This window comes from Capra hircus, chromosome 29 (genome assembly GCF_001704415.2).
Source record: "Capra hircus breed San Clemente chromosome 29, ASM170441v1, whole genome shotgun sequence".
Lineage (NCBI taxonomy): Eukaryota > Metazoa > Chordata > Mammalia > Artiodactyla > Bovidae > Capra > Capra hircus.
The window spans coordinates 42,115,593-42,133,914 of record NC_030836.1 but is presented as its reverse complement, the minus strand read 5'-3'; the positions used below and the strand labels follow the sequence as shown (position 1 = coordinate 42,133,914).

Here is an 18,322-nt window from a genome sequence, read left to right as displayed (position 1 = left end):
ATATAAGGACAAAATAGCAATAGTAAGTAGAACACACAAAATAAGATCATACAAATAATATCAAATATACCAGGAATCACAGTTGTGGACCTGTGACCAGGCACATGGTCATCTCACAGAACACTTCCGGCCTCCCTTGTAGACAGTGTGGCCGTGTAACTGAGTATTTGCCAATGAGACGTGAGAGCAAATAGCGTGTGCCAATCCCAGGCCTGGGCTTACGACATCAGGGGGCCCTTGTCCATGCTCTCTATTTGCCTTCTCAGTGGTTGAAATCTAGATTCAGTGGTGACCATGCTTCAGCCACGCAGGTGATGCTGATGCTCTGGGGTTGGTGGGATGACCCAGAAGGTCCACAGGGAGCAAACTTACCCACTGACCTGAACCATTTTCTGTTTATGTGAGAAGGAAATAAATATCTCAATTTTTAAAGCTGCTGTACTTTGGGGTGCCCTTGTTAGGCTTCATTTGGAGTATCTACCTCCTTTTAGAGGGCCCTGAATGACGGCAGAGCCAAATCCCAGGCTCTCAGAAGAGGGAGCTGCAGAGTTTCTGGAGCCTTCACATTCTTGTGCCCACCTTCTGCTGTGGGGCCCAAAGCATCTGCAGACTCAGGCTCCTGGTTCCGGAGGTGAGCCAGGCCTGACATCGTGGGGACACTTTTAACAAGGGGAGGAGAGTGGGGTCAGCTGGTGGGGCCCTCGGTATAGGCAGGTCCTCGTTGGCTGGACCCTCTGGCTCCCTCCTCAGTAGTGGACACAGTAGAGCTGGACGCTGCCACTGATTCGCAGCTCCCGTAGCTGCTCCAGGACCTGCTGGCCCAGGCTGGTGGCCCCCACGCCCTGCCCGTTGAGTGCCAGCTTCAGGCCTCCCTCCTGGCACAGGAGCAGCACCTGGTGCAGAAGGGCACGGGGTGCTGCAGGCTTCCAGACCCTCCCCTGCCTGCCTGATGCCCCACCCAGTGGCTTCTCCTTCCATCAAAGGACACAAGGAATGGACCCACGGGGCACCCAGTAGAGAAAAAGACGGGATGACGGAGGGGCCCAGGTTGTCATCAGCCCTTCCACAAGGATCTGCCCAGGACTTGGCCTCCGTTTCACCATCTGTAACAGGGGTTGCTTCCCCTGGAGAAGTGGTCTCAACCTCAGCTGCATTGGAGCCATTAGCAGGGCTTTTAAATAATGCTGAGACCAGGGCCCACTTTGATTAATTACATTGGTGTTTCAGGGTGTGAGATCAGCCCCACTGATTTCCTCTCTTCTAGTGGCTCTGGCTCCACAAACTGCACCCCCACTTCCTGGACGTACCCCCGCTCTCCCGGATGGGAGTGCAGCTCTGCGCTCCACCCCAGAGGGACCAGGGATCTGGACTCTGACCCACCTCGAAGAATCGCTGGGGGTAGAAGAGGAAAGGGGCCAAGATCAGCTTCTTCCGGCCCCAGCGGGAGACCCAGGCCAGAGTTCTGTCTGCAAAGGACGCCCTGAGCATCACTGGAACATGGGCGGCCTCGTCTCGCAGACTGAGCGTGAAACTGTGGGAAGGGGTTGGAGAAGGTGCTTGTGGGCTTGCTAAGTAAACACCAGGTGCTGTGCTAAGCAGAGAAGGCGATGGTACCCCACTCCAGTACTCTTGCCTGGACAACCCCATGGACGGAGGAGCCTGGTAGGCTGCAGTCCCTGGGGTTGCTAAGAGTCAGACACGACTGAGCGACTTCACTTTCACTTTTCACTTTCATGCATTTGGAGAAGGAAATGGCAACCCACTCCAGTGTTCTTGCCTGGAGAATCCCAGGGACGGGGGAACCTGGTGGGCTGCTGTCTATGGGGTCGCACAGAGTCGGACATGACTGACGCGACTTAGCAGCAGCAGCAGCTGTGCTAAGCCTTGAGGTCGGTGGCCCAGGGCTGACCTAACCTAAAGAAATGTTCTGGCTGGTCCCCAGTATTGTTCAACTTTAAAGTGTTACCATTTTCGAAAACTGAGAAAGTGTTCGAAACTTTTGGCTTCTTTTTTAAAAAAAATTCAGAAGATCTGGCATCAGAAGATCTATAGAAATATTCTTTCCACTTCACCACATTCCCAACCTGGTGCCTCACTGTTTACATGACCTGCCTGGCCTCTGAGGACATGTGAATTCATGGCCCTTGAGAGAGAACAGTAAAACGATCTGTGTGTCAACTACTAATAACCATGTGACTCTGAGCTAAGATCTGGCTTCCTGTCTCCAAGTTTGGGACTGAGCGGGGGTTCTTTTGTTCACTGGAAACTTTTTCATCTTCCCTGTTCAGGTGGGATTATCTTTCTCCTTTTTTTCCTATGGGGGAACTCAGGGCTCAGAGGGGTGGAGTGGCTTGCCTAAGACCGCAGTTTATAAAAGGCAAAACCAGGAATCCAACCCAGTCGGGCCTGGTTTTTGAGGCCCATGCTGCCGAGGGCTGTGCTGCAAGCCTGCCTAGAATTCACAGACCTGATCATGAGCGTGCAGGGCAAGGGTTTAATCAGGTCAGTGACTTAAAAAAGAAGAACAAAACAGAAGGGGATAGGCCAGGGAAAATACATGGCATTTTCCTTACTCCCCTGCTCCTCCACCACATTTGTGGACCACTTGCTATATGCCTGGCATAATCCCTAAAGCTGGACTGTTTTTACCCCCTTTTACACACAAGGAAACTAAGGCACAGAAAGGAAAGGTCACTGCCGTGAAGCTGCTCAGATTTGAAGTGTCCTCAATAGAAGTCAAGGGCTTCCCAGGTGGCGCTAGTGGTAAAGAACCCACCTACCAATGCAGGAGACAGAAGAGATTTGAGTTTGACTCCTGGGTCGGGAAGATCCCCTGGAGAAAGAAATGATGACCCACTCCAGTGTTATTGCCTGGAGAATTCCATGGACAGGGAAGTCTGGCAGGCTACAGTCCATAGGGTTGCACAGAATCGGACACGACTGAAGCGACTTAGCACGCACGCATGCGACAGAAGTGAAACCCAGGAAATCGGGCCCGGAAACGTCATGAGATCCAGTGCAGTTCCAGAAAGAAGGAAAGAAGGAGAGAAGGAGAGAAGGAAGGATGATGAGGAAGAAGGAAAGAAAAGAAAGATACTTGTCTTACTGGAGCCTGCATATTTGAGGAATGAAGTAGTAGCGCCCCCTGTGGGAGAAGTCAGGCAGCATCCATTGACTAGAGTTCCTCTAAGTCCCCACCTCCCAGCGCGGGGCCTCCTTTCTGGGCTCCCCTGGCAGTGTTTCCTAAACCAGGGCACTGTGGGAGATCAGGTCCTCTCATCTGTTTGCGACTTCTCGAGTTGTACACTTTTATTCTCTAGTTTTTATTTTTTTGGCTGAGAGGCATGAGGGAATCTTAGTTTCCTGACCAGGGAGCAAACCTATGCCCCTTCACTGCAAGCGCAGAGTCCTAACCACTGGGCTGCCGTGGAAGTCCCAGCCTGTGTCTTTAAAGGAACTTTCCCGAGGCTGCATGTGGGACCTGTGGTGAGAGGCTGGCTGGCCTGACCACACGTTCAGGCAGGGAAGACACTCCCAGAATTGGAGCTGCTGGTGCCACAAAGCCGCCTGAGCCCTGGAACCAATCCCAGGTCAGACTTGCACAGGCTCTGTGACCTTGGGCAACTTACTTCTGCTCTCCGCTCCTCTGTCTCCTCACCGGGAAGGCAGGGACTAAGCAGTAGTGCTGGAGATTGAAGAGGTGATGCTTCTGAAGCTCGTGCCTGGCACAGATGCGTCCTGTCCCCCACTCCCACCCCCAATTCTGCGTACTTACTCCTTTGGCTCCGGTAAGACCAGTCCCCGCACTATGATGACCTGTCCAGGCCAGAGACCCTGGGAAAGGGCATGCGAGCAGGGCACCTCCTGAAGGAACACCGGAGATGACTGAGAGGCGAGGGTCGGGGGTGGGGGGGGATCTCACAGAGGGGGTTGGGGAGGGCTACTGCCCCGAGGAGCTGCTTCCTGGGCTGTCCTTAGGGGCCAGGGAGCCCCGAGGCAGGTAAATCTCTGCCTCTGCGCCTGCAGCCAGGAGGAAACAGCTCTGCTCAGTTACTATACACCTACTGCAGGCCGGCCTCCTGTACTCTGCTCTCCCTGGCCTCCCCATCTCTTCGCCTGCCCCCTGTGCTGTGAGCCCCTAATGCTATGCTCCAAATAGGAATGGCTCAGTCCTTGGTCTGCCTCCCCACCAGCCTGTAAACGGCTGGAGAGGTGGAGCTGATATGTACCTCCACCCTACAGCCCGGTGCTGGGCCTAGCAGGGACAACTATCAGAAAATCGTGTGCTGAATAAGTGGAGAATAGGTAAAATGAACCTGGAGCTTCAGGCCGAAGTTGCCCATTCACCCACAACTTGCAATTCAAGGGGAAATCTTGGTGCTGGGGGCCATGTCCCGCCAGGTGGGGGCGCCCTCCCAGCCCTGATAGAGCAGGTGAGGGACTGTCCCTCCACCAGACGCAGGAGCAGAGGTCACTCACCAGCTCCGGGCTCCTCAGCAGGAAGGGCTGTCAAGGAAAGAAAGAGGGGACATGGAGGCCACGTGGTGCTCGCTCAAGAAAAGGGATCCTTAAAAGCTGGGGATACCGGGGGTTTGCTTCTCTCAGAGATAATACAGGAAAATGGCCCTGCAGTGGGGCCCTCTTGAATTCAGGTGGACACTGGCTCTGGAATAACGGGGAAGAACTAGATGGAGAGTCTGTCATTCACTCACTGTGTGACCCTGGCTGAGTCCCTGGGTCTCATCACCCTTCTGCCCCGCAGGCCAACCTGCTACCTTGCAGGGCTGCTGAAGCTCCATCTGAGATGGATCTGGTAGAAGGGCTGGGCCCTGCCCCCTCCAGGAAGTCAGCCCACCCCATCCGTCCTCCCTAGCTGGCCCTGGCACCAGGGAGAGGCAAATCCAGGCTCCCACGGGCTGAGACAGGGCCAGCTGTAACCATGGTGACTGTGCAGTGAGGGAGGGGGCAGCTGGGCCTTGTGCAACGGGAGCACCAGTCCAGCGAGTGGCAGGTCCCGCTGGGGTCAGAGGGCGGGGTGCTGGCTCAGCTGGGATGGCTGGGACAGCAAAGGCTAACCCAGCTCCCCAGACTCACGTGTCCAACCGGGTACTCGCTGCCACCCTCTGCAAATGGCTGTCGGGAGAGAGAAAAAGCAACAGGCAGGATTCAGGACAGCTGCAAGTCTAGAGCTTTATTGATTTGCCTCCTGCCTGCCTTGCTGTGCCTGGGAAGGAGGGCAGAGGCCGGCTGTGGCCTTGGTAGCTCCTCCTCTCCCCAGAGGCTTTGTCAGGGCTTCTTAAACCTGGCATGTTGATCCAGCTGATTCCTGGGCCCTACCTCTGACTTACTAAATCAGGATCTCTGGTGGTGGGTCCCAGAAATCTGCACTTTTAAATCAGCTCCTCAGCTGGGAATGATACAGCCAGTGCTATGTTTGGGTCCCACAGCTCCAAGACTCCAAGTCATTTGCCTTCTGGCCACTGCTCCACATTGACCAGACTCCACGCCCAGGAGAGCTCAGCTGGCAGCTCAGTTGGTAAAGAATCTGCCTGCAATGTAAGGGACCCTGGTTTGATTCCTGGGTCGGGAAGATCCCCTGGAGAAGGGATAGGCTATCCATTCCAGTATTCATGGGCTTCCCTGGTGGCTCAGATGGTAAAGAATCTGCCTGCAATGTGGAAGACCTGGGCTTGAATCCTGAGCTGGGATGATCCCTTGGATAAAGGAACAGTTTCCCATTCCAGTATTCTTGCCTGGAGAACTCCATGGACCGAACAGCCTGGCAGGCTACAGTCCATGGGCTCGCAAACAGTCAGACATAACTCAGCGAAGTTCACTTTCACGTCCAGGACAGAGTGCCCCAGGCTCTTGGGCCCCTCTTCTGCGGTCACCTTGTCCCTCACCCCCGCCATGTCCAACACCTGGATGGATGCCCTCCACCTTGGCTCTAATTGGTGTCAGGACTTGTCTGGGATGGAAGGGGGTCCCAGGCTTGTCCAGGCATCAGGGGAAGTCAGAGGCTGCTGCCACCCAGGCCTTGGCCCCAGAGGAACTTACGTTGATGTTCAGGAATCCAACAGCCGTCACCGAGATGTCGCCAAATATGCCCAGGGTGTCTACCCGAGACAGCGGGAGCCGGTAGCGGTAGTGGAGGAAGTGCTGTCCATTTACACTCACCTGGAGAGACAGACGAGGCTGAGACCATACTGATGTGCCAGACGCCCACTGAGTCTCTTACTGGAATTGTCCTCTTTTAACTTCACACCACCTCTGGGAGGCAAGTACGTTTTACAGACAGGTGCCCAAGGCTTGGGGGAACTTAAGTAGCCTCCCCAAGGTTGTGGAACTTGCAGGCAGAGCACGTTCAATGCCCCGCCTGGCCCCTGACACACCACACTGGCCCCCTTTAGCCTCTCAGCTGACCTGCCAGCAGCCGCAGCAGCCCTCCGCCTGCCCCATCCACAGGCGAGGAGCCTCAGGGGCTCTGGGACCACTGTTCCTCCTGCAGTGCTGGCTGGCACCAGCTCCCTCCACCCTGGAGAAGTCTGAAGATCCTTCTGGCAGGAGTTCGCATCAGCAGTGAAAGCCCTGAGGCCAGGTTTCTCTCTCCCTTCCCTCCCCACTCTTCTGTGTGAGGGGGAGAATGACACTTCCTTCCTCATGGGTGGTTGTGAGGAGTCAGTGAGCTGAGAACAGCGCCCGGCATCTGCGGCGCTCTCTAGACGCCCCCGGTGACAGCGGCAGCACCATGGCGTCTGCTGAATACCACCATGTGTGCCGGGGCAGGTGAGCCTAGAGCAGCTTGGAACCGGGCTTGGCAGCTCCTTGGTCCTCTGAGTACTGGACTCTGTGCTCCATCCCTCCAAATACCCCTTAACACAGTGACAAGGGGAATGGCTGAAGGAAAGGGAAGCAGAAGGACACGAGTTCTGGACTCCGTGATGTCCCCTCCCGTGCGTGCTAAGTCGCTTCAGTCGTGTCCGACTCTTTGCAACCCTATGGACTGCAGCCCTCCAGGCTCCTGTCTATGGAATTCTCCAGGCAAGAATAGTGGAGTGGGTTGCCATGTCCTCCAGGGGATTTTCCCGACCCAGGGGTCGTCTCTTGCATCTCCTGCGTTGGCAGGCAGGTTCTTTACCACGAACGCTACCTGGGAAGCCCTGGTGTCCCCTCCTGCTCACCTTCATTTCCTCATTTCCAAAGAGAAACAGGAGGAGGAAGCTGGCCCCTCTCTGCAGGGCCACGTGGGGCCACCGGGCCTCAACTTGCCAGCGCCCACGGTACAGGGTGTTGCAGATGACGTGAGGTTTGGTGGTGTGGAAGCGAGGGTTGAAGTGGATGGCGATATCTGGCCGGGGGTGCAGGCTGCAGCCGCACTGGAAGTCCACCTGGAACCTGGGGGGGCGGTGAGGCTTTCAAAGGGCACCTCTGGTCAGAGTCTCCCAGAGACCCTGAAGGCAGGGAGGAAGCCCCGTGGAGCACTCCCCTTACCTGCGTGCATTTAGAGGGACCGCTCCCTGGAGCATGACCATCTTGCCTGCTCGCAGGCCACCAAAAATTGTTGTGACATAAGGAATTACCTGAACAAAGAAGAAACTCATCCATATCAGGTTGGAGATAGGGCCTAGGGACCCCTGTGTTGGGGGTGGGATAGGGAAGGAAGAAGAGCAAGATAACTGTCCCACCCCAAACAGAAAAAGTCTTGATGGGGAAAAATAAGTTTTCTCTGAAATATTCTTTCATTTCCTCTCCTTTCTTGGACCTTCACAACACCCAGGCCACACTGCACAGGGGAAGCCAGATTCAGCTCCACTGCCCCCTTGGAACACCAGCCCAGCCCTCCTCTCAGCTTCTAGGGCACAGTAGTGACCCCACTGAGGTTTTCAGTCCCCTGCCTGCCACCCTGGCCTCCAGCAGCCTGGTGTCCAGACTCCCCAAGGACTGCTTATAGGCCAGAGCCTGGGAATTGGGAGGCAGAGGGATGGACAAGCTGGGATCTGAGCACAGATCCTGGCATAGATGCCTGATAGTGACGCAGTCTACCTTCTCAGCTCGCCTTTGCCCCTGGTATTCCTAAAAGACGACGCACACTTTTACCGCTTCTGGCCCTTTCTGGGACTGTTTCCTCAGCCCTCCCTCTACCTTGTGAAATCTGACTTGACTTCCCAGGCTCTGATTGCTTCTCCAAGGGTCATCCACTTTGGTGCCTGAATTATCCCTTCCCTCACTGTGCTCTCTGCCGCCATGGCTAGTTAGGCCCTTGGCCGACTGCCTTAGACGGAGCCCTATGGCTGGGAGGCACAAGCCCCTCAAAGCCAAAGTCCTGTCTTTAGCTTCTACAGGCTCAGTGCCTGGCCTGGCACAGAGTGGGCTCTAAAGGGGTGTCTGCAGAATAAACGTGAATTTGCCCAGGTACACACTGGGCAGCGTCACAAGATGGGCTCTCACCCAGTGTTCTCCAACTCCCGGCAGCTTTCAGAAGCCCAAACTGCCGAGACGAGCTGAGACCCAATAGCTCTGCCTTCCAGGTGGGAGCCTGCAGCTTGCAAAGCAAGGGGCCCCTCGAACCTGGGGAGGATCGGGAGGCCCCGGCTATCAGAGCACCCACAGCTTAGCTGGGCTCAGCATGCCAGTCCCTCCCACTTCCCAAGCTCTGGGCTTGGCCTGTAATTAACTGAGCTGAAGCTGTTCTCCTGAGAGGAGAGGACCAAGTAAAGAGAAAGTGATAATTAGTGCTCATTAGTGGGAAGGTGGGTCTCCTGGGAGTTTGATCTTCTATAATGCACTGTCAGGCTTCAGGAAATCTGCAGGGCACTGGGCCAAAGCAGGAGTCCAGGAAACCTGACTGACTGGGAGGTTCTGACCCGACTCCCAGGCTGGAGATGAGACTGCCCTTCCTAAGTGATCAGGGTCCCCCAGCGAAACTACGCACTCCCCCCAGGCCCTCTTAGCCACCCACTGTGGAATAGGAGACAGCACTGTCTTCAGGCTCTACTGCTTTTAAAATGCAGTCACCTCACCAGCTCTTTGATAAGCAGGTGGGAATGAGCTGTCAGTCACTTTAAGTTCAGGAGGGCCTTCCAAGTGCCATGGGCAGGGGCTGGGGAATCAGGGTCCATGACTCAGGGCCTCTCCAGCCCCCTGCCAACCTGGGAGACCGGGCCCAGCTGGAAGGGGGAGCCCTGAGACCCAGGAGGTTCCAGACCTGAGCGGCTGCTCACCGGGTGGAAGACTGGCGGCTGCAGGATGAAAGTGTCAGGAAGCGGGTCCAGTTTCTCTCCAGGTGACATGAGGGTGGGGTGGGGCGCCTGGGGCAGCTCTCCCCGCTGTCAGTCTCACCTACACCGGGCAGGGTCCGCTGTCTACCCCCAGTGCCCCACCCCAGCTCCAGCCCCACCGACTGGATTGGGTGTCAGCAGAAGTCCAGGTCGAGGGGTGCGAAGCCTGCAGTAACTAACCTCAGGGTCTGAAGCACGCAGCCTGTTGCAGAGGGAAGCCAGAAGCTGGTTCCTTAGAAGCCAGCAGGGGGTTGTGGTTTCCGGGGCGGCAGCCGGAACCCTCCAGGGGTCAGAGGCAGAGTTGGTGGTACATGTGGGCAGGTCCCAGGAGAAGCTCCGCCCCCAACTTCCTGGCCACCAATGGGGGGCTTCCCCTTCCCTCCCCACAAAAGGTTTCTACCTCTCTCCCTCCTTTTCTGCCGCTTTCCCCACTCTTCTCCTTTTGGCAAGTTTTATAGTCCTCTGGGGCTCCATTTCAGCAATGGCTGGAAATGCCAGGGCCCAGCTGGGTCACAAGGAAGTGGGATGGAGAGAGGTAAGAACAGGCAGGGTGAGAGGAGACCCTCTTTGGCCCAGAAAAGGCAGGTGAGCAGAGGGGAGCACACAGCTACACCAAAGGAGACCTGGGTTCTTGCTCAGCCTCTGCTATAACGTGCTGTTCCCCAGGACAAGTCACTTACCCTTGCTGGCGCTCCTTTTGATCGATTACATATAGAAAAGGTGATCACAGTAGCCTGTCTTTTGTCTTGCAGGGAGGTCTGTATCCGGGAGTTGGTCTAGATTTCTGTGTGTTTCTTTTAAGCTACCCTATTCTCCTCTGGTGGAGAAGGAAATAGCAACCCACTCCCAGCATTTTTGCCTGGAGAATCCCATGGACAGAGGAGCCCAGTGGGCTACAGTCCATGGGGTCGCAAAGTCAAACACGACTTAGCAACTGAACAACAACAACTGATCCTTGGGACTGGAACCATTCCAGTTCTGGTTCAGAGTCCAATAAGCCTTTTCCTTTAAGAAGCAGCACAACCTCTCAACTTTATCCTGAGTTGGGAAGCCCTAGGATCTGACCACCATGTCGACTTGGCAGCAGAGAATTCCTGGCAGGATGAAGCTGGGCAAAGGCTCAAGGGCGCGGGGTGGGGAGAGGAAAGGAAGCAGCTGCTCTGAGGGGTGAGTCCTTGGGGGGTCCCGGGGAAAGAGGCTGCATCAGTACCTCCTGGGAACTTATTGGGCTTCCCTGGTGGCTCAGATGGCAAAGAATCTGCTTGCAATGCAGGAGACTCAGGCTCAATCCCTGGGTCTGGAAGATCTAAACATATAAACTTTTGAGCCCTACCCCAGAGATATTGGGGTGAAAGAGCCCAGGAATCAATATTTTAATGTTTGAGAAACACTGACTTAGATCCTAACCCGCAGGGCTCCAGGTACAGAACCAGGCTGTTTGCTCAGACCCTGCTGGGTAGGGGGAGCTGGGTGGCGGAAGGTGTTCTGTGTGGGGAAATTGGATCTGAGGTGCGTTCAGGAAGAATAATCTATATACACAGCAGGGGGTCGGAAACCAAAGGTAGAGAAACCAGCTGGGCAGGGATGGGGAGCCCTGCACCCCAGGGCGGTGCCCAAGTGGTGCCTCTCCCCCACACCCTGTCCAGCCTCAGTGCCTCCTCCCTGAATGGAGAGCTAGGGCCCGCATAAGAAAACACCGTGGGCTGGGCGGCTGCAAGAACACATGTTTATTTTCTCAGGGTTCTGGAGGCTAGAAGCCCAGATCAAGCTGTCAGCAGGGTTGTTTTTCTCCTTGGTTTGCATCCTCATCTTTTCTGGTAGGGAGACCGGTCATGTTGGATTAGGGTCCACCCACTTGACCTCATTTTACCTTCCTTTTCCTTTCAAAGGCCTTATCTCCAAACAGAACGCGCCTCACATTCTACATACTGTGGTTTTGTTGTTTAGAAGCTAAGTTGTGCCCGGCCCTTGGTGACCCCATGGACTGTAGCCCACGGGGCTCCTCTGTTCATGGAATTTCCCAGGCAGGAATGCTGGAGTGAGATGCCATTTCCTTCTCCAGGGGATCTTCCCAACCCAGGGCTGAAGCTTCATCTCCTCCATTGGCAGGCGGATTCTTTCCCACTGAGCCAGCAGGGAAGCCATACATGGGGTCAGGACTCAACAGATGATTTGGGGGTGGCGGACACAATTCAGCCCGAAACAGGAGAGCGGTTCTGAAACCCCAGGTGGCTATAACTGTTTCTCTTTGCAACAGTCAGGAGTGGAGGCTGCTGAGGGCCTGCAGGGAGGAGACAGCCGAAGAAAGGGGGCTGGTGCATGTCATTTCTCTTTTCCGATGACTCCAACTTTTGACAGCTGGTGGCAGATGGGGACCTGGTTGGTTTAAAGCACGCATCCAGACTTGCTGGATCTGATCTGAGAGGCTCCAGAGTAAGACAAGGTCTTAGTCTGTCCAGGGGTGGCATGGGGCGGTGGAGTAAATTTCTCTTCCTGAGCCAGAGTGAGGGGGCACTTGTGGGAGAGGTTCAGGAAAGGGCTGAGGGTGACCTGACGCTGGCAGGTGGGGTTCCCCTGCCACAGACTGGCATTCTCCCACCCCACCCCCATGCCCTCCATCCTGTACGTTTTCCTCAGAGCATTTATCATAGCTTGTCATTATGTATTGAAGAATTGTTTAATGTCTGTCTCTTAGTCCCCCCACTCCTCGCCTGTAAGTTCCACGAGGGCAGATTTATTCTTACAACCTGAGTACCAAGCAAATGCCTGACACAGGGAAAGTGCTCAAGATATAGACTGGGTGACTGTGACAGGTGGCGGCTTATAACTCCTGTCCTGTCTCTGCCTTCTTCTCTATCTCTCCCTTAGCAGGTGTGGAATCATGGCCCAACTGCAAAATAGCCCACATACTCTTCTAACTAGCTACAGATTGTAACTGAGGCATTTAAAAAAGAAAATCAATATTTGTTGATTACCAATTAATAGTTTGGGAAACATAATCCATGCTCGGGGATCTCAAGGTGCCGCACTTTCCCCCATTCGTTGACCTAGCAGCCTCTTTCACTGCTCCCGATTAGGTATAACTCTCTGGGCCCAGGGAGGGGCTACTGCATAGATTAACCTACTTGGGTCTATGTCTCCATCCCTTCCTTCTATCTGATTCCCTTCTAGGTCGCTGAAAATGTGCATGGATCCGTTTTCTCTCGGAACCAGTTTTGCATCATCCTAAAACATAGTGGCAGGATAGAAGAATTGACAAGGCAAGAAAAATTGACAGAACCTGACAGCTGGCTGGATAAGGGAGACAAGGAAAAAAGACTCCAAAAGGGACTCCAACATCTTGAATCAAATGATTGGGAAAATTCTGGGAAAACAGGGAAGACTGAGGTATAATCTGGAGGGGGTGGGAAGCTGGTTAATTCCAGCCAAGATCATTTTGGAGGCAGTGGGGGTATAAGAATCAGTTTAGGGGGAGCCTGGACACAGGGGATGTTCAATTAGTGTGTTTGAAGGAATGAAGGTGCTATCGTCTGAAAGCAGGTTTGTATACTCTTGAGTAAACAGTTTCAATTTTTTTTGGTGGCTGTGCTGCCCTGTAAGTGAGTTTTAGTGACTGCAGCAAATTTTTTTAATAACTGGATGCTGCATTCATTAAAGGGATCAGCAATCAATCTTGCTGTCAGGGTGCCTCCAGTCTGATTGGAGAGAGAAGACATATACTTGGAGGGGAGAACCAATGGGACAAAGCCAGCTGTTTTTATTTCTCTTCCCCCCACCCTCAAAGAGATGGATAGAAATATCAAAAAATTGGGAAAAGGACAAGCAACACTCATAGGCTCAGTAGGCTACCATGACATTTCTTGTTATTAATATTTTGATGTGTATCTTACTGAACCAACCAAACAAAGAATCCAAAAATCCCCAACCACAACTCAATCAGTGCACAGCCTTTGCTCTCCTATCCTATTTTCTGGGGGAGACATGCAAGGCTTAATGGCCTGGAAGAGCAGAAGCACAGTCTGCTCCTGTGGGCACCTTCCCACTGCAGTGCCCTGAATGGGAGGGGAGGTGGAAACTCCTCTGGCTGGGGAATGTGGGGGTGGGGGAGGAGAGCCATGGGGGCCCACAGGCACTCCTTCTAGCTCTGGGCAGTTCTGGTGCTGGGGGCCTCAGTAGAAGTAGTGTAGAAATAGAACAGACAAAGTTCTTTTACTCCAGCACTGTCTGTCATGGAGGAGCCCCTCAGAGAGGCACCTGGGTCTCCCTTTGGGCCCTTTCAGAGGCAGGGGCCTGTCCTCCCGCAGCCCTCCCAACCCGCCTGGCTGCCTGAACAGCCCTGTGGCTCTTGCTTCTCCATGTGATGCCCCAGGACCTCTGAGGTCCTCATCTGGGCACTATCAGTTGCTTAGTCATGTCCTACTCTCTGGACTGCAGCATGCCAGGACTCCCTGTCCATCACCAACTCCCGGAGCTTGCTCAAACTCATGTCCATTGAGTCGATGATGCCATCCAACCATCTCATCTTCTGCCATCCCCTTCTCCTCCTGCCTTCAATCTTTCCCAGCATCAGGGTCTTTTCCAATGAGTCAGTTCTTCGCATCAGGTGGCCAAAGTATTGGAGTTTCAGCTTCAGCATCAGTCCTTCCAATGAATATTCAGGACTGATTTCCTATAGGATTGATTGGTTTGATCTGCTTGCAGTCCAAGGGACTCTCAAGAGTCTTCTCCAACACCACAGTTCAAAAGCATCAATTCTTTGGTGCTCAGCATTCTTTATGGTCCACATCCATATATGACTACTGGAAAAACCACAGCTTTGACTAGATGGACCTTTTTTTGGCAAAGTAATGTCTCTGCTTTTTAATATGCTGACTAGGTTGGTCATAGCTTTTGTTCCAAGGAGCAAGCGTCTGGAGCAAGCCAGGAGTTAATCACCCACAGATGTTTCCTATAGGAGCTATATATAAATATAAATATATAGGCTATATTTTAGGAAGAAGAAAGATGACTTCAGAGGGAAGGTTTGCGATGCAAGAAGGAATGAAAAACAAATGGAGTGGCAAATGTATAGGCAAATCTAAGCATATATATATAATGTAATAACAGTAACATTACTAATGTGAATTTGGGGTTTTAAAAAAAGGGAAGAACTAAAATACAGAACTCTATACAGTCAATAAAAAACAAGACCAGGAGCTGACTGTGGCTCAGATTATGAACTCCTTATTGCCAAATTCAGACTTAAATTGAAGAAAGTAGGGAAAACCACTAGACCATTCAGGTATGACCTAAACCAAATCCATTATGATTATACAGTGGAAGTGAGAAATAGATTTAAGGGGCTGGATCTGATAGATAGAGTGTCTGGTGAATTATGGATGGAGGTTCGTGACATTGTACAGGAGACAGGGATCAAGACCATCCCCATGGAAAAGAAATGTAAAAAAACCCAAAATGGCTGTCTGAGGAGGCCTTACAAATAGCTGTGAAAAGAAGAGAAGCAAAAAGCAAAGGGGAAAAGGAAAGATATAAGCATCTGAATGCAGAGTTCCAAAGAATAGCAAGAAGAGATAAGAAAGTGATCAATGCAAGAAATAGAGGCAACAACAGAGTGGGAAAGACTAGCGATTTCTTTAAGAAAACTAGAGATACCAAGGGAACATTTCATGCAAAGATGGGCTTGATAAAGGACTGAAATAGTATGGACCTAACAGAAGCAGAAGATATTAAGAAGAGGTGGCAAAAATGCACAGAAGAACTGTACAAAAAAGATCTTCACGACCCAGATAATCATGATGGTGTGATCACTGACCTAGAGCCAGACATTCTGGAATGTGAAGTCAAGTGGGCCTTAGAAAGCATCACCACGAACAAAGCTAGTGGAGGTGATGGAATTCCAGTGGAGCTATTTCAAATCCTGAAAGATGATGCAGTGAAAGTGCTGCACTCAATATGGCAGCAAACTTGGAAAACTCAGCAGTGGCCACAGGACTGGAAAAGGTCAGTTTTCATTCTAATCCCAAAGAAAGGCAATCCCAAAGAATGTTCCAACTACCGCACAATTGCATTCATCTCACACGCTAGTAAAGTAATGCTCAAAATTCTCCAAGCCAGGCTTCAGCAATATGTGAACCATGAACTTCCAGATGTTCAAGCTGGTTTTAGAAAAGGCAGAGGAACCAGAGATCAAATTGCCAACATCCGCTGGATCATGGAAAAAGCAAGAGAGTTTCAGAAAAACATCTACTTCTGCTTTCTTGACTATGCCAAAGCCTTTGACTGTGTGGATCACAATAAACTGTGGGAAATTCTGAAAGAGATGGGAATACCAGACCACCTGACCTGCCTCTTGAGAAATCTGTATGCAGGTCAGGAAGCAACAGTAGGAACTGGACATGGAACAACAGACTGGTTCCAAATAGGAAAAGGAGTATGTCAAGGCTGTATATTGTCACCCTGCTTATTTAACTTATATGCAGAGTACATCATGAGAAACGCTGGACTGGAAGAAACACAAGCTGGAATCAACATTGCCAGGAAAAATATCAAAAACCTCAGATATGCAGATGACACCACCCTTATTGCAGAAAGTGAAGAAGAACTAAAAAGCCTCTTGATGAAAGTGAAAGTGGAGAGTGAAAAATTTGGCTTGAAGCTCAACATTCAGAAATCTAAGATCATGGCATCTGGTCTCATCACTTCATAGGAAATAGATGGGGAAACAGTGGAAACAGTGTCAGACTTTATTTTGGAGAGCTCCAAAATCACTGCAGATGGTGACTGCAGCCATGAAATTAAAAGATGCTTACTCCTTGGAAGGAAAGTTATGAACAACCTAGATAGCATATTCAAAAGCAGAGACATTACTTGGCCAATAAAGGTCCATCTAGTCAAGGCTATGGTTTTTCCAGTAGTCATGTATGGATGTGAGAGTTGGACTGTGAAGACAGCTGAGCGTGGAAGAATTGATGCTTTTGAAATGTGGTGCTGGAGAAGACTCTTGAGAGTCCCTTGGACTGCAAGGAGATCCAACCAGTCCATTCTGAAGGAGATCAGCCCTGGGATTTCTTTGGAGGGAATGATGCTAAAGCTGAAACTCCAGTACTTTGGCCTCATGCGAAGAGTTGACTTACTGGAAAAGACTCTGATGCTGGGAGGGATTGGGGGCAGGAGGAGAAGGGGACGACAGAGGATGAGATGGCTGGGTGGCATCATTGACTCAATGGTCATGAGTCTGAGTGAACTCTGGGAGTTGGTGATGGACAAGGAGGCCTGACGTGCTGCGATTCATGGTGTCGAAAAGAGTCAGACACGACTGAGAAACTGAACTGAAGTAAAAGTAAAGTAAAAGTAAAGTCCGACTTTTGCGACCCCATGGACTGTAGCCTACCAGGCTCCTCCCTCCATGGGATTCTCCAGGCAAGAGTACTGGAGGGGGTTGCCATTTCCTTCTCCAAAACTGAACTGAACTGAACTGAAAATATCCATATGTTAAGATTTATCATAAAGGTACAGTAATTAAGATCATATGATAAGATCGTTGGATCCCTTCCAGGGTCTAAGAGTGAGTGGGCTCTTGATTAACACTCAGAAATGGATTGTCCAAGGAGACACACATACTGACAAAGCAAGAGGCTTTATTGGGAAGGGACTTCCAGGCAGAGAGGTAGGGTAAGGGAACCCAGGAGACCTGCTCTGCCATGTGGCTTGCAGTTTCCAATTTTATGGTGATGGGATTAGTTTCCGGGTTTTCTCTGGCCAGTCACTCTGACTCAGGGTCCTTCCTGGTGGGTCATGCATTGCTTAGCCAAGATGGATGCCAGTGAGAGGGATTCTGGGAGGTGGTAGAACACATGGTGTCTTCTTTTGACCTTTCCCAGATTCCTCCCATTGGTGATGGTTTGTTAGTTCTGTGTTCCTTGCCAGGACCTCCTGTCATAAAATAACTCACACAAATGGTTACTATGGAGAAAGCAATGGCAACCCACTCTAGTGTTCTTGCCTGGAGAATCCCAGGGATGGGGGAGCCTGGCGGGCTGCCGTCTATGGGGTTGCACAGAGTCGGACACGACTGAAGCGACTTAGCAGCAGCAGCAGCAGCTGGCCAGGGTGGGAGGTTTCAGTCAGTGTGTTTCCCTTAACAGTAGTAGCACAAAGACAAACACATTTGCCTGTGGAGTAGAATAAGAGCCAACAATATTCCTGCTCATTCACGAAAACCTGACATGTGACAGAGGTAGCCTTGCCCATCATGAGAGTCGGGGGTGGGGGTGGGGTTGGGAGGAAGGGAGAAAGTACCAGTAAGTGATGCTGAGATAAATGATATGAGGGAAACACACATTGGATCTCTGCCTCACATGCACACAAAAATCAATTCCAGATTGACAGAATGAAAATGAACATGTTAAAACTTTTACAAAAAAATGTAGACAAATATTTTTCTGAATTCAGGGCAAAGTAAGACTTCATGAAAAGACACAGGGAGCTGGCCTCAAAAGAAAAAAATTGGTAAATTCTGCTTCCTTAAAGTCCATAATTTCTCTTCAAAAGATTTCATAAAGAGAGTAAAAAGACAAGCCAGGAACTGGAAGAAAATGTGTACAAACAAATATGACTAGCTAAAGATGAATATCGAGAATATATAAACAATACCTACACATTAGTAAGAGCGCAACTCCAAAGACAAATGGGCAGAAGACACAAACAGGCACATTTAAAAGAGAAAGTCTAAATGGCTAATAAATATATGTAAAGATCTCGATGTTATTAGTGATTGTGCTTAGTTGCTCAGATATATAAAAGTCTTTGAGACCCCATGGACTATAGCCTCGGCTTCCTTGGTGGCTTAAATGGTAAAGAATCTGCCAGCAGTGCAGGAGACCTGGATTTGATCCCTAGGTTGGGAAGATCCTCTGGAGGAGGGCCGGCAATTCACTCCAGTATTCTTACCTAAAGAATGTCCATAGACAGAGGAGTTTGGCAGTCTACAGTGGTAAAGAGTCAGACATGACTGGGCGACTACACACAGCACAGGATTATAGGCT

The 18,322-nt window shown here is 51.5% G+C and overlaps 1 protein-coding gene across 1 annotated transcript; it reads right to left on the bottom strand.

Moving 5' to 3' along the window:
* On the bottom strand, positions 1 to 9,544 carry LOC102175469 (galectin-12). Its single transcript, XM_018043600.1, has 9 exons — positions 9,222 to 9,544; positions 7,492 to 7,580; positions 7,182 to 7,395; positions 6,058 to 6,177; positions 5,095 to 5,133; positions 4,480 to 4,506; positions 3,776 to 3,864; positions 1,381 to 1,531; positions 1 to 893 (listed from the first exon to the last, which is right to left on the bottom strand). Exons 1-9 carry the CDS (start codon positions 9,288 to 9,290, stop codon positions 747 to 749), a joined length of 945 nt encoding a protein of 314 aa, XP_017899089.1. The 5' UTR covers positions 9,291 to 9,544; the 3' UTR covers positions 1 to 746.